The following is a 12,598-nucleotide window of genomic DNA, read 5'->3' on the forward strand; positions in this document are numbered from 1 at the left end:
CTTTTCATCCGGACGTCAATACCGCCCCCTATCCCAAAGAAGTTAACCAATCATGCAGTGCGGGTAGAGCAGCTTGCTATGGAGCAGGCAGGCTAAAGCTCAGCGAGTTGTTTACATGCTTGATGGGAAGACAAGTGTCAGGCGTCGAGATGCAACTGAAACTTTGCAGGTGGCGAAAGAGGGTGGAGGAGCATTGGGCATCTTGTGATGACATGCATTATCTGAATTAGGCTCACAGAATTATACCTACGGAGGTACGGCTTCTATGGAGGAACTTTCAATGTCTTTGAACTTGAGTTAGCTAACAAAGCTTGTGTGTGCGCAGAGCGTCACCAGAATTAAAAACACGTCTAGCTTTTTGTAGTTAATAAATCCAATGTGAACTAAAGTATCCCTAACTAACATTTGGAAAAGTTCATCCATTCTTTAATTAAAATTCTCTCTCCCCATCTTCTGATTCACACTTGTAACATCAGTAGGCTACAGCTATGTTTCGGAGGGGGAGAATGTTTTTTTCAAGTTTTTCAAGGCATCTGCCTGCCTGCTGAACATCTTTGCCAGTGTGTGTGTGCATGGTCTAAGGCACTGCATCGCAGTGCGTGAGACGTCACTACAGACCCGGTTCGGGTCTGTAGTGACCAAGAACCTGATGGTCACTCTGACAGAGCTCCAGAGTTCCTCTGTGGAGATGGGAGAACCTTCCAGAAGGACAACCATCTCTGCAGCACTCCACCAATCAGGCCTTTATGGTAGAGTGGCCAGACGGAAGCCACTCCTCAGTAAAAGGCAATTGTCAGCCTGCTTGGAGTTTGCCAAAAGGCACCTAAAGGACTCTGACCATGAGAAACAAGATTCTCTGGTCTGATGAAACCAAGATTGAACTCTTTGGCCTGAATGCCAAGCGTCACGTCTGAAGGAAAGCTGGCACCATCCCTACGGTGAAGCATGGTGGTGGCAGCATCATGCTGTGGGGGTGTTTTTCAGGGACTGGGAGACTAGTCAGGATCGAGGCAAAGATTAACAGAGCAAAGTACAGAGAGCTCCATGATGAAAACCTGCTCCAGAGCACTCAGGACACTCAGTTCACCTTCCAACAGGACAACGACCCTAAGCACACAGCCAAGACAGTGCAGGAGTGGCTTTTGGGATAAGTCTCTGAATGTCATTGAGTGGCCCAGCCAGAGCCCCAACTTGAACCCGAATGAACATCTCTGCAGCAACGCTCCCATCCAACCTGACAGAGCTTGAGAGGATCTGCAGAGAAGAATGGGAGAAACTCCCCAAATACAGATGTGCCAAGCTTTGTAGTATCATTTCCAAGAAGACTCTAGGCTGTAATCGCTGCCAAAGGTGCTTCAAGTACTGAGTAAAGGGTCTGAATACTTACGCTATTGTGATTTTTATATATATTACATTTATAAACCTGTTTTTGCTTTATCATTATTGTGTGTAGATTGATGGGGGGAACTATTTAATTAATTTTAGAATAAGGCTGTAACGTGACAAAATGTGGAAAATGTCAAGGGGTCTGAAAACTTCCCAAATGCACTGTATGTATATCTGAAATGTCAGATGTTAACAGAATGTGTAATTAAAAACAAAAACAATGTTTTTAAGTGAGAATTAGGCTGTAGTGGGGGAAAAAGTGCTGGAGTTCCAGTAGTTAGCTACACCACTGCATTGCAAAAAAAGTAATTAACTACTGTAAACACTACCTAGATTTTAATTTAGTTCAATGACCACCAAGCTAGTGCAAAATGGAGTTGAATTACTAGTTGACCCCAGCACTGGCTCCAACATACTTACAAAGTGGTAGCGAAGGTTAAAACATATTTTCTTTTCTGTGTGCCTGACAAAATTACTTAAATTCGCTCCAAAAGACTGGATTGTTACGATGCATAATTGTTTCAGTCCCTTTGCCGCCCCACAATGTTCTCTTCTGTAATTTACTAAAGAATTTCAGCACACCGCAGTCAGAACCTCGGCAGAGAAACAAGAGGAGTGGCATCTTGTTCCCCACAACGATGATAAATTGGATTCCAAACTCATGGACACTGTAATCCAATCCCTAACCACCGCAGTCAGTTTTTCTGTGCTTTGTTTACTGAGTAACTTATTGCCTATATGTCAATTGAGTCACCAGTCTAAAGCCTTGGAGCTTCTCTGAGATGTGGCTGATTTTCTGAGTTTAATAAATACCGTTTTTCATTTGAGAAAAGTTTGACAGCCACAGAAGGACCATGGATGCTTGTTAGTGTAACATCTTGCCTGTGAAGTGTCTCTGCAGCAGGGTTCTCGAACCCTGTTCCAGGGGAGCTACCGTACCATCCAGGGCCCGGTTTCCAAAAGGCATCTTAAGGCTAAGTTCGTCGTAAGAACCTTCACAGGAGTATCGTTACATCTCTGAGCTGTTTACCCAAAAACCATCGTTACCAAATTTGCACTGAAACACTTATTTTACTAATTTCCTCAGACCACTCAAACAGCTAAGTGCTTCGTTTGATTCGTTTTTTGTACCTACTGCGTCACTTTATACACAGAAGATCTCCACTAAACATAGAATCAATCTGTCTCTCTGTGACCACCGATAATTTCACAGTGAAGTTGACTACAAATACAAAGTTACCAATGTCTTTGCTGTTTTGTTACAAACAAGTGAAGGAGGGGGAAAAAAGGCTGTTTTTTTCAAGATAAATAGGCTACAGTATAGGCCTAATATAATTAAATATTTAAATACATTTCTTGTTCATTCAATTGAGTTCTGTTTTGCTAATTGCAGGCTGGCTGTAATTATTATAATTATAAATGTCAAGGTAAGATTTGAATGGCGAAATCTGATCCGAGAACAGTGCTGCCTTTCGATCCTGTCAGTATCGACACTATGCTCCAACGCACTTAGCGAACGTTCTCACTGCGTGGTGTTTTAGGAAAGCCATTGTAGGAAAGATGCATCGTTAAAACACTTGTAAGCTTATAAATTCCATCGCTATCGGGAAACCGAGACCTGTAGGTGTTCGTTCCATCTCTAATCTAGCACACCTGATTCTAATAATGAACTGGTTGATAAACTGAATCAGGTTAGTTTCAGCTGGGGGGTTGGAGCGAAACCCTACATGAGGGTAGCTCTCTGGGAACAGGGTTGGAGAGCCCTGCTATACAGTATTCAAAAGCTTTTCATTAAAAGCGACTGTTCTTGTTTCTGATTTGACTCTAGACGCAACTCCTGAGTACGCTGGTCGTTCTGGCCGAGAGAGTAGTTCTCTCAAAAGCAGCTTATTTACTGTATTCATTTCTGGATATTAATGGATGTTTGGTCTAGTGCGGCCAAAGGCAGGCATACTCAGAAAGAGCACCCAAACAATATCTGTCAGGTCAATCTGAGTTTGTGAAATATCACACCGCCGTCGGAATCCTATCACCGACATAATTCCCCTCCACTTCCTCAGTCAACCTTTTGAGATGAGCTGGAAAGGAGATCTTCATTAAAGCTGTCCGTGGCCAATGCCTAGATTGACGATTGTCGTCAACCTTTTAAAAATAAATAATAATAATCCTCCGCTGTCCTGTCTGAGAGGAGCATGTCCACACGCTGATGGAATTGATGATGTTAAAAGGTCGACCCCCATCATGGCAGAATAAACCCGAGAACCAGACTGTCTGTTTGTAAATATCGCTGACTGTTTTGGGGCAACGAGGAAGTCTCGAGGTCTTGTTTTGGTATCAATCGCTTCTAACTGATTTTTATCTGTAAAATCTTTGACATCAAAATACTTTGAATATTCTTCTAGATTTCATAGTATAAACTTTCAATTTAGGACTGTTTTTTTTTTTTAATTCTTAACTAAATTGATGAAAGCTTTATTAGAGATTGAGAAGTTTCTTGTGGGCCGTTTTCCCCTGGCTAGATTAAAATTACACGTTGTTTCTTGATGTGGAAGCTTGTACAAGATAAGAAATCATGGTACATGTAACATTCTATATATCATTTTTTTTTATGATACATTGATAACTAAACATGGCTTTTTTTTTTAATTCTGTTTGTCCCCTACAGACATATATCCATGACACTCCCTGCCAGTTTCAAAAGGCAAACTACTACTAGACCAGATTTTGAACACCAGAACTCCAACCTGTATGCCATATCAGGTGAGCTACTGTCTACGTTTCTTCCCTGTCCCAATAGCAAAAATCTTTTGGAATATGCATATATTCAATGTTTTTGTGTGTTTTTTTTTTTCACCCATTGCATAATATTCATTTGAATTTAGTGTTATCCCTCAGTTTACTCTGAAGTCACTTGTGGTAGCTACCCCTCAAGGAGTCCAGGGCTTCGGATGTAGTGAGATAGATATGTTACGAATTCAAAGAGAGACATCGTGTGGTGAGCCAGAGAGATGGACCCCCCCTGGTACTGGGCGACTCAATTTCTTCCATACTCTCTCTTACTCTATTTTACATGTAATTTTCACTTAATGAGCTATGCATTACCACTCCCAGTACAATCTAATAGGGGTTTCTTTGTACTCTATCATTGGCACATCAAAATAAACAAAACTAATGCTGGAGTAGACACAACACTGACACAGGAAATATCTCCTGGAGTTGAGTGTAGGAAACCCTTTGGGTAAAGCAGGACATTTTGTGCTTTACCCAAAAGTTTTCCTTCTGTTCTATCAACTCCGGGTGACCCCTACACAGTTGGGAAAGGCTGCGAAACCAACATGACCGCCCCACTCATCAACACTGCAGTAGACATCAGTTCGCTTCGACGGATCGCTTTCATTACTCCCACGTTGTTTGAACGGCCACGATGTCAGTCGGGAGAGAAGTCTAGTAACCAATTAAGACGAGACAAAAACCGTCAGTCAGATGCCGGCGACGGTACCCTTTTTGATATCCGCTGAAACAAATATCAGATATCAGCCATTTTAAGGAGCTGCACCTGCCCTTTTTTTTTTTAATTTGCCCCTAATAATTGTAGCTCCGAGAACTCAGCGGCGCTTTCCAATTAAAACCTACGCTAGCTCCTTGACGGAGGTCGCAATAATGACACCCCCTGCAGCATTAGAGGCTGAAACTGACAGGTGAGTCCCCGAATGAATTAAACATGAGGTGGGTGGTGGCGGGGTGGGTGGGTGGGGGTACAATGAGAAGCGGAAAAGCCTCAGACAGAAGTTGTCTTTTGAGGGGAGGAAGGGGAAGGGTATTCGAGGCTTGTAAAATGCTCAATGTAATTTACATATTAATCTCTTTGCCGTTCAGCCTTATCGAGCGCTCACCCCACTCTTGGTGACGTCTCTAAAGCTAAAATAGCAGTGACAGGCGAGGGTGCGCTTCATTTTCCCCAGGATTTATGACTTGTGTAATTTAGGATATTTTATTAATACGCTCAGACGATTGATCCCTCCCCCACACCCCCTCGTCGCTCTGTGTGTGGAATAGGCTTAATAGTTCCAGATGACGTCTGGCTCACTGATTATGGAAAGGACTTTTCTTCTACTTTTCATTTCCTCCCATTTATTTTTTGCTATTTTTTTTAAATTGAATTTCATCCTATCGACACCCAAGTTTTAGTTCACTATTAATACAGTGAAAAGGATGGCCTTTTGACAGTTGAGGTTTTCAGTCAAATCCATCCAGATATTTGGGATCATTAGAATGGAGAAATAAAAACAAATGACATAGTAAAAAGTATACATTTGAAGCACCATGGGCTCTATGCTTCTTATCCAAACACATCCCCAACTCTGGGTCTCAAATCCTCCTCTTGGTTTTACACTTTATTAGTCAAAGAGCACAAGTAGTCAACAAGCTACATGACACAACCCAGATGTGGTCCCTGTCACCTTCAGGTCAGTAGATGTAGTACCACTACAGGTCTCCTTCAGTTCAGTAGATGTAGTATCACTACAGGTCTCCTTCAGTTCAGTAGATGTAGTACCACTACAGGTCTCCTTCAGTTCAGTAGATGTAGTACCACTACAGGTCTCCTTCAGTTCAGTAGATGTAGTACCACTACAGGTCTCCTTCAGTTCAGTAGATGTAGTACCACTACAGGTCTCCTTCAGTTCAGTAGATGTAGTACCACTACAGGTCTCCTTCAGTTCAGTAGATGTAGTACCACTACAGGTCTCCTTCAGGTCAGTAGATAGACCACTACAGGTCTCCTTCAGTTCAGTAGATGTAGTACCACTACAGGTCTCCTTCAGGTCAGTAGATGTAGTACCACTACAGGTCTCCTTCAGGTCAGTAGATGTAGTACCACTACAGGTCTCCTTCAGTTCAGTAGATGTAGTACCACTACAGGTCTCCTTCAGTTCAGTAGATGTAGTACCACTACAGGTCTCCTTCAGTTCAGTAGATGTAGTACCACTACAGGTCTCCTTCAGTTCAGTAGATGTAGTACCACTACAGGTCTCCTTCAGTTCAGTAGATGTAGTACCACTACAGGTCTCCTTCAGTTCAGTATGCCCCATCGGCCCTCACTACATCTCCCATAACCCCCTGTCTCAGGTTGCAAAATTCTGCTTACTTTCCCAAAATTCTGGTTTACCAGAAATCCTGGTTTGGGTTGGAGAATTTCTGTATTCCTTGCTTATTCTCTCATCATTTCAGTTATCTTCCAACCCGAATTTCTGGAAAACTGTGGAATTGTGGGACAGATAGCGGAATTTTGAAACCCTACCCGTCGCAACACATGGCCTGAGGAGACAGCGACATACTGTCCATCCATCCCACGGAGGAGTGTGGCCATGCTTTATACCCCAGCTAATTACAGCCAGATGAAATTATGCCTTCCAAATCCAAGCCATTTAAAGACAATTTATAAAGATTCATCATCCTAATGTCCCTTAAAAGATCTTCCACGGGTTATTTAAGTAAGTTATTAATGAGCTTCTAATGCTCTGCTTGAAGGAAGCGGCCTTCCCTTGTCTCCTCTCCTTGGTTGATCTGAAGGGGGTGGGTTCTGTGCCCTACAGAGTTTAAGGTTAGTTAGGAAAGACGAGGCACTAGACATGGAGGTTGAAGGACAAATCTGTTTTTGTTTGGATGAGGTTTATTTACATTTGTATTATATTTGGAGGAGTAACACGGTACGAATTAACAATTGACCTGTGCCAGCTTTTCACGGGTCAACAGGTTTAAAAGGGATTGTTGAATGCATTTGGGCTCTTTCATTGGATAATTCTCTCTGTCTTCACCCCATCCTCACCTCTAACCCCTGGCCTACACCCCATGTCATCTGTACAGGATTTTAAATAAGATTTACATTTCGGAAGTGTGACAAATGCAATCGTTGACATAGTTGGTCAGAAAGGCCTGTCATTTTAAATGTGGTAAAGGCTACATAGTACATTTGGGAGGTTGTAATTAACACTTTACTCCGACGTCTTCAATTTAAACACATACCCTGTTTTGTACTCATTCGGCTGAACCAAAAGCCATACACTGGGGTCAAACTGAAACTTTGGTCAAACTATGCAGGCCCGAGGTTTTTTGTTATTGAACGATCATCATGGTTCCACATTATAGCTAAGCCATCACGCCTCAAGACCAGGAATTTGACCTTGGAGCTAAAGAGCTATTTATATAGAGTTTGAATCAAGTGTGTATATATTTGGTTTCTTTGGAGATATATTGGGACTTGAGGGAGGTTGATTAGCAATAAGGCAACAGACCCAGTGGCCTTGACGGAACCTTCTGACAGAGGGTTTTAGGTATTATTACATAATTTAGGGGCTGCTTATATTTGTCCTGTAACACGTTTTTAATGGAAATGTATTTTTTGAATATCCCAATTCCCCCTGATACTTCACTCCCTGAGGGTGTAACATGCAAGGTCAACATTATACAGCGCCCCTGGAAGAAATTGAGGTTAAGTGCCTTGGTCAAGGGCACAGCGACAGATTTTTCACGTAGTCAGCGCCTCGCTCTAACCTCGAGGCCAGCCATTATGTATCTTGTGGTGTAATGAGTCTTCTTTGTCTCTTTCAGCAATGGATGGAGTGCCTTTCATGATCTCTGAAAAGTTTGCCTGCGCTTCCGATGATGTGAGTCTGTCTTTCGGTTGGTTCACTCACAAAATGTAATCTTGACTGTTTTAATTTATTTTTATTTTACCTTTATTTAACTAGGTAAGTCAGTTAAGAACAAATTCTTATTTTCAATGACGGCCTAGGAACAGTGGGTTAACTGCCTTGTTCAGGGGCAGAACGACAGATTTGTACCTTGTCAGCTCGGGATTCGAACTTGCAACCTTTCGGTTCAACGCTCTAACCACTAGGCTACGCTGCCGCCCCAGCGGCTACAATCCCCGTCTGTCTGCCTCCCTCCACTCCTGCCCGTCATAGTTGTGAAAAAACAAAATGCAACGGGGCAATATTCTTGCCTCTGATGTAGATATAAGCTTGATTAGATTGTGTGTGAAACTGGTTGATCAAGAATAGGTACAGACTGAGAGAAGTCTGTTAACCTTACATGCATTCAACATGCTCGCCCAGCCTGTCAACTTCATGTCCTGTCGGCCATCTGTATTGTTAACCTTACATACATTCAACTTCATGTCCTGTCGGCCATCTGTATTGTTAACCTTACATACATTCAACTTCATGTCCTGTCGACCATCTGTATTGTTAACCTTACATACATTCAACTTCATGTCCTGTCGGCCATCTGTATTGTTAACCTTACATACATTCAACTTCATGTCCTGTTGACCATCTGTATTGCAGCTGCAGCAGGTGGATCTGATGGGCATCACAATCAAGTCGCTGACGGAGATTGAGAAAGAGGTGAGTTCACCGTCTCACCCCAGGCTAACTCGTATTAGCCTGGTTCCAGATCTGTTTGTGCCGTCATGCCGAACACCATAGGAGTTGGCAAGACTCCACAAACCGAGCCTGGGGACCAGGCTAAACTCGTAACACCATGTACACCGAGACATATGACATCATCGACTGCCTTCAAAAACGGGTTCCAGCATTTGATAGAGGCCCAGGTGAGCACAGTTCTGGTCTTGTGTTGATTATGTAAAAGGGCTTTACACGTGGAGTTTAGAGGGGCCTTTCAGGCAGAGATGAGCCCTCTCTGAATTAAACCACACCCAAGCCTCTCTTGGGTCAGAGCACTGAGCATTGCCACGGGTGTGTATGTCTCTCTTAAAAGAATAAACGAGCAGACGTTACCCCTACCTAGTGTGCGAGGGGACAAAATAAGTCGTAGTGTCTAATCCACATGATCAGTGGAGTGGAAGGAACCCAGAGAAAATGAGTTAAATAATTATGGAGATGAGGTACATAGCTTATTGGTTAGTGCTTTGTGAAGGCAGCATTTTCACTTACTGTTGTAATGGCAGGACGCAATGTTGTGTGAAGTGCCTCTGTGTTTCTCCATCTGTCCACTAGAGGCCTGTATTTGATCTATTTCGCCCTCTACTCTGTGACGTTTGCCCGTCGAAGGGTTGCATATTAATGTGCTGATGCTATTCAAAATCCAGTAATTAAGGGAAGACATTGAGTAAATTAAAAGGCATGTTCCAGTGATGAGAATGAATCCTGTAATCATATACAGCAGCCAATAATATTTGTTGGGACGGGTGCTACATGCTTTTCTCCCCTCATTGCTTCAGATGGTGTCGGTTCCAGCCATTAGGCTCCCATTTCCCCAATGACTAGAGGAACTTGCCAACATAAGTAATTGGTGTCTCTTTTAAGTGTTGATTAGCCCACAATTTGAGTTGACGTCTTCATCCTGTGGGGAGCTGCAACGGGAGAGATGAGGGAGAGATGGACAAGGGGTGAGGAAGCTGGTGATAGGGATGAGGGAGAGATGGAAAGGGGAACAGACATACCAAAAAAAAAAAAATGTCTTAAAACCTGGAATGTTGACGAATGAACATGGCAGAAAAACAATATTGTCTCAACCACATACCCATCGGACCAGGTGAGGCTCTGGTGAGACAATAGATCAGACCAGGTGAGACAATAGATCAGACCAGGTGAGACAATAGATCAGACCAGGTGAGTCTCAGTTGAGACAATAGATCAGACCAGGTGAGACAATAGATCAGACCAGGTGAGACAATACATCAGACCAGGTGAGTCTCAGTTCAGACTAATCCTTGATTAAGGTAATAAATAAAGGTTTAGGGTTAAGACCAATACAAGATACTTTGTTGAATCTTGCTCATCTGGCAGGTCTGTACCATAGTGTGTGTGTGTGTGTGTGTGTGTGTGTGTGTCCTCTGCAATTGCTTTTCAAGCCACGAATTGGTGCGGTGGGAATCCCGTTAACGTCTGCTTGTTTAATCGTAATCCTGTGGTATGGAGAAGATCTGTCAACTAGTAGTGACATCATCGCCTAGTGCCCTGGTTTCTTACCACACAGCAAATCAACTGAAATCATTTCATTGAAAACTTTGATTGTAATCTCTTAGTTGAATTGTTTAGTTCAGTTTGTTGTAATAGATATTTTTTTTTGGGGGGGGGGGGGGTCATTCAGATATTACAACAAACGGTTGGCAGTCCTCTTAACCCAAAACACTATTGTTCTCTCTTAATTCAGCATTTTAATAAGCGTTTGTTTGGTTTTAAATGAGTTAGATCTTGAGTTCCAGACATCAAGATCAATCAGTGGGGAACTACCTTCTATTTTTGTGCAGGATAGAATTTGTTTTGGCTTGTGCTGGGCTTGGCCACAAGGGGGAATACTTTGACCAAAAATCCAGTCAGAGACTGGTAACTGTATGAGACTAATGGGTGGCCCTAACAGTTTTCAAAGGTGTGTTAAAGAAATGCACTAAATATGCTTTATTATTTGTAATGTAGTCCTGATAATATCTTTCTTTCCATCTCTCTCCATCTACCTTCTCTCAGTACGAGTATAGTTTCCGCACGGAGCACAGCGCAGCAGCGAGGCTGCCCCCCAGTCCCACACGGATCTCCCTGGGCTCTGAGGCCTGAGCCCCCCAGTCCCCCCCCCGTCCCCCCCCCAGTCCCACACGGATCTCCCTGGGCTCTGAGGCCTGAGCCCCCCAGTCCCCCCCCCCAGTCCCACACGGATCTCCCTGGGCTCTGAGGCCTGAGCCCCCCAGTCCCCCCCCAGTCCCACACGGATCTGAGCCTCCCCCTCCTCCCCTACAGAGAGTACAGAGACCTGAGCCTCCTCCCCTACAGAGAGGTCTGAGCCTCCTCCCCTACAGAGAGGTCTGAGCCTCCTCCCCTACAGAGAGGTCTGAGCCTCCTCCCCTACAGAGAGGTCTGAGCCTCCTCCCCTACAGAGAGGTCTGAGCCTCCTCCCCTACAGAGAGGTCTGAGCCTCCTCCCCTACAGAGAGGTCTGAGCCTCCTCCCCTACAGAGAGGTCTGAGCCTCCCCCAGTCCTACAGCAGGAGAGGAGGAGAGGAGGAGAGACTCGCACTACTACTACTGAGAACCATCCCACACAAACCAAGCCAGGGAGACAGAGCGAAAGAGGAAACTAGGTCTCCCTCTCTCCCTTCGGCCTCCCTTCCTCCCTCCCTCCCTGCCTCCCTCCCTCCCTCCCTGCCTCCCTTCCTCACTCCCTCCCTCCTTGCCTCCCTTCCTCCCTCCTTGTCTCCCTCCTTGCCTTCCTTTCCTTCCTCCTTTCCTCCCTTCCTCCCTCCTTGCCTCCCTTCCTCCCTCCTTGCCTCCCTTGCTTCCCTTCCTCACTCCCTCCCTCCTTGCTTCCCTTCCTCCCTCCTTGCCTCCTTGTCTCCCTCCTTGCCTCCCTCCACTCCACTCCTACCAAACAAAACAATACAGTCATTGGGACAGCTTGGTCCACTGTCCAATTGGATGGTCCTTTTCTTTCGAAAAGGAAACAAAATGAACAAACAGAAGTCCTTTGGTTACCCAGTTGTTTCTTGTTTGTTTTTAAAGTTCAGTACTGCTTATTGGAAGGAGGAGGGAAACGCTCCACGGCATTAAGACTTTCACAGGTGTGTGGTAGAGACGAGCTCCAGTGTGCATTCAGGATGGAAAGACCTGTGAACCTGATGGTTGTGTGATTTTTGGACCCTTGGTGGTTAAGGGAGGAGAGAGAGAGCAAGGCTTGCCCATTCACCCCATGAACCATCGTGGCAGAGGCACCAGTTTAGTCTAGAAATGCACATTTGATCATCCCTCCTTTCGGGAACTTTAAAGCACCCACAGAGTTGGGTTTGTTGGAACAAACAGTGATCTATAATACCCAATTGGATATAAGCAGTGTGCAACCCACTGGTCTCGCCTTCGTTCCATTGGTCGTCTGGATATTTCTGCATCAAAGAGCAGCTTAGCTACAGTCCCCCCCACCTCACCACCTCCCTGTACACTAGATGTAAGCCCAGGAAGAGGAGAAGCCAGCTTACATGTGTTACTGTAACATAAATGTCCCCCAACAATATTGATAAGGACAGTTCACAAACTGCTTTGAGAATGTTCTTGTCTCTCGTCATTCTTTGTGAGTTATTATTTAGTCATTTCAGTTGTTCTTACTCTTTGCCTCGGCTATTCTGTCACGTTTCAACGACGACTCCATCAATGTTCTTTCTGGTCTGAGACACTCCTTGGATTAAAATCAGAACCACTAGTAAATGG

The 12,598-nt window shown here is 44.2% G+C and overlaps 1 protein-coding gene across 4 annotated transcripts in view; it reads left to right on the top strand.

Moving 5' to 3' along the window:
• mvb12ba (multivesicular body subunit 12Ba) overlaps nucleotides 1–11,070 on the top strand; it is a 42,117-nt gene extending 31,047 nt beyond the window's left edge. For 2 of the 4 annotated variants that reach the window (XM_045693849.1, XM_045693853.1), the window contains exons 7-10: nucleotides 4,052–4,146; nucleotides 7,996–8,051; nucleotides 8,733–8,792; nucleotides 10,875–11,068. In XM_045693849.1, coding sequence (XP_045549805.1) covers nucleotides 4,052–4,146; nucleotides 7,996–8,051; nucleotides 8,733–8,792; nucleotides 10,875–10,961 — 298 coding nt within the window. In that variant the 3' untranslated portion in view covers nucleotides 10,962–11,068. Of the gene's footprint in view, nucleotides 1–4,051; nucleotides 4,147–7,995; nucleotides 8,052–8,732; nucleotides 8,793–10,874 lie in introns of all 4 variants that reach the window. The other 2 variants (XM_014145659.2, XM_014145650.2) reach the window with 2 other exon arrangements.
• Nucleotides 11,071–12,598: the final 1,528 nt, after the last annotated feature.

Source organism: Salmo salar, chromosome ssa01, assembly GCF_905237065.1.
Source record: "Salmo salar chromosome ssa01, Ssal_v3.1, whole genome shotgun sequence".
NCBI lineage: Eukaryota > Metazoa > Chordata > Actinopteri > Salmoniformes > Salmonidae > Salmo > Salmo salar.